The sequence below is a fragment of the Frankliniella occidentalis genome, unplaced genomic scaffold (assembly GCF_000697945.3).
Source record: "Frankliniella occidentalis isolate FOCC.00 unplaced genomic scaffold, Focc_3.1 Scaffold38, whole genome shotgun sequence".
NCBI classification, from domain to species: Eukaryota; Metazoa; Arthropoda; class Insecta; order Thysanoptera; family Thripidae; genus Frankliniella; species Frankliniella occidentalis.
Window position 1 is genome coordinate 1,651,688 of NW_026267168.1, and position 2,826 is coordinate 1,654,513.

At 45.0% G+C, this 2,826-nt stretch overlaps 1 protein-coding gene across 1 annotated transcript; it reads right to left on the bottom strand.

The window, feature by feature from the left end:
- Positions 1-471: 471 nt before the first annotated feature.
- Positions 472-1,703, bottom strand: LOC113213664 (uncharacterized). The gene is made up of 3 exons (XM_052266406.1): positions 1,490-1,703; positions 1,252-1,416; positions 472-1,145 (listed from the first exon to the last, which is right to left on the bottom strand). Exons 1-3 carry the CDS (start codon positions 1,628-1,630, stop codon positions 990-992), a joined length of 462 nt encoding a protein of 153 aa, XP_052122366.1. The 5' UTR covers positions 1,631-1,703; the 3' UTR covers positions 472-989.
- Between the last annotated feature and the right edge of the window lie 1,123 nt (positions 1,704-2,826).

Here is a 2,826-nt window from a genome sequence, read left to right on the forward strand (position 1 = left end):
AGCAGCGACGCGCGACACGTCTCCCATGTTCTCACATTCGCGCGTTGGACTTCCATACCCTGTTCCCCTTACCTTCCTCCCACTCACCCCCCCCCCCCTACCCTTTACTTCCTCGCCCACGCAGCGAATTGGCCCCTCCGCCTCCGAGACTATGCACGCGGGAGCGGGACGGGGGGAGAGCAGTGAGGCACAAATCTGTGATTTGAAAATCGTGAAAATCACGCCCGCGTTTCGTGAACTCTGAATCCACACTGATGGTCTAACATTGTGCTTAGCGGGTCAGTGGCGCACTTACTTGGCTTTGTTTCTACCGGGAGTGAAGCTTCTTCGTTTGCAAAAGCCTGCATTTAATTCTATTTAATTGCGATTCCCGCGGGAAAATTCCTATACATGTATATGTTAATAGCGTTATAGACATTCATAGGAAATCTACTATAGAATTCTTTTACAGTGCGCTTAAAAATACGCAAATTTGAATTGTGACTCTTTATTTCGATTCTGAAGCTTTTTTCAAAAATAAACGTTTTATGCGCTTAGCGGAAAACCGTACATTTGGGGTTCGCACATTGACAAAAACATGTCTCGCTCACTGCGCACCGGGAGCGCGGAAGCACACTGTTCGAAGCTTGTCTGTTTGGGCACAAGTAGTAATGAAAAAATCAACTCTGCCATTCGTAGTTTTGACATTTTATTTGCACACTAAACCCTTATGCATCTTGCATATAAGACTTGCAGCGTCTTGTGCAGCCATAGGTATGCTCAACTTTTCATACCTAAGTATTCACAATTTTGTCCACTATCCTGAAATTTGTGTGTAGTCATGTACGATTTTGACATACTTACGCACCACTTAATTTTGTGCTTATATTAATGGCTGTATGTTTATGCACAACACAGTGCACGGTTTAGTGTCTGGACTCGGCACATAAGTTGATGCCGGATATTTTTAAAAGTTACGGCCATAAACTAACGATACACTTTATAGTGCATTAATCGCTTTTAGGAATTACCGTAAGTTCACACGCCATGCATGTATATGATTCAGTCCTGCCTCCCGTCATTCTGAACCTATAGCGTCCGTAAGGCATAATTGGAATATTTGGAAATACCCATTTAACTGGTGCGTTATTTAATTCGTAAACTCCCTGTGAATAGAAGCAATCTCAGAGCAAGTCTTCTCTCTTTAACTTTAATCACTAAAAACGAATGGCCAATTAGAAGAGCCAACTTGCGTGCGGTTTGAGTACTTACAGGTTTTAGTATGCACTGGCCTTTTGTTTCTCGCTTCTTAAACAAAGGTTCATAAAGGGTAGGGACATTGGTTTTTATATGCGTGCACGCTTTGTCCTTCCTAAAAAAGACAAAAGCGTTTTCCTTCCATTGGTTATTTCTCCAAACATCTAATATTATTTTTCCCTGTTTAAATAGAGATGTATACTTGAAATCATTTTACAATCCTCCACTTCGCTTGGTAACAGCAGTGTCTTACCCAGCAGTTGTCATCAAGAGAACCATTTACACCTGTCACGTTCCCGCTTAGTAGCAGAATTTCTCTTGGTTTATATGGATTGAAGCGAGTAGTATGGATATTCCATTTCCATGCAGGCGTGCGATTTTGAAGTTCACACATGTGAAAGCGGTCGACGACAGTTATGAAAGGGCCCTACACGGAAAAGGAGTTAGGAACGTGATAAAGTATTGTAAAGGCTATGTTGTTTTTTGTTTTTTTTGTTTCTTTTTTTTTTTTGTATTATTCACTACTCTGGAAACTCAAGTGTCGTACAGTATCACACTTATAAGTGCAGTACCATGGTGTCCTACAGTTATAAGTGTAGGACCAAGGTGTACTGCAGTTAAAAGTGTAGGACACCATGTGGCCGACAGTTAAAAGTGTAGGACACCATGTGTACTACAGTTTTAAGTGTGGGACACATGGTGTCCGACACCTCAAGGTGCCAGCTAACGCAAGTGTCGGACACCCCTTGTCCCACGGCGTCAGGTCGATTGCGGACATACCTGGGAGCCGAGGGTCAAAACGGTCGATTGCGGACAAAGTCTGTTTGACGAGCGGATTACCGGGACCCGAGGGTCCACGGGCCTGTCCGCAATCGACCGGGACGGGTCTGGGCTGGGCGAGTGAGCGGCGTCGAGGTTTCAGGCATAAGGCCCAACTAACTGTAGGTATTCTCAATGTTTTGGCTTTGAACTCTGTATTCTTCTCGTGCCTTATCATCGAAGCAGGCTAGTAAAATTTAAACTTGAAAAACAATAAAGAAACTGATGAAGCAAACCTAAACTAACAAACCTAACCCAATACATGAAGTCAGTAATGATGCAATTATCTTTGAAGCCAATCGGTTTAAAAATGATGAAGCAAACCTAGACTAACAAACCTAACGCAATACATTGAAGTCCGTAATGGCGTTATCTGTGCAGCGTTGCGCTTCGCTATCGCTCCGCGCAACGCTGATTCATGCGGATCCATACGCTTGGGTCATACGATTCCAAGTCTAAGTGTTAGGTATCATCTGCTAAAAGATACAACTAAGCAAACCAACGCTTAGGCATGGGGCGGCATAGGGCACGGACGCTGTGCGTCCACCTGGACGCGGCACGCCACGCCCGCCCGCGGTCGTGCCCTGGTCGATTGCGGGCAGACCCGTGAACCCTCGGGACCCGGTAATCCCCTGTCAAAAAGACTTTGTCCGCAATCGACCGTTCTGACCCTCCGGACCCAGAGATGTCCGCAATCGACCGTCCCCCGTCGGACACCATGTGTCCTACACTTAAAACTGTAGTACACATGGTGTCCTACACTTTTAACTG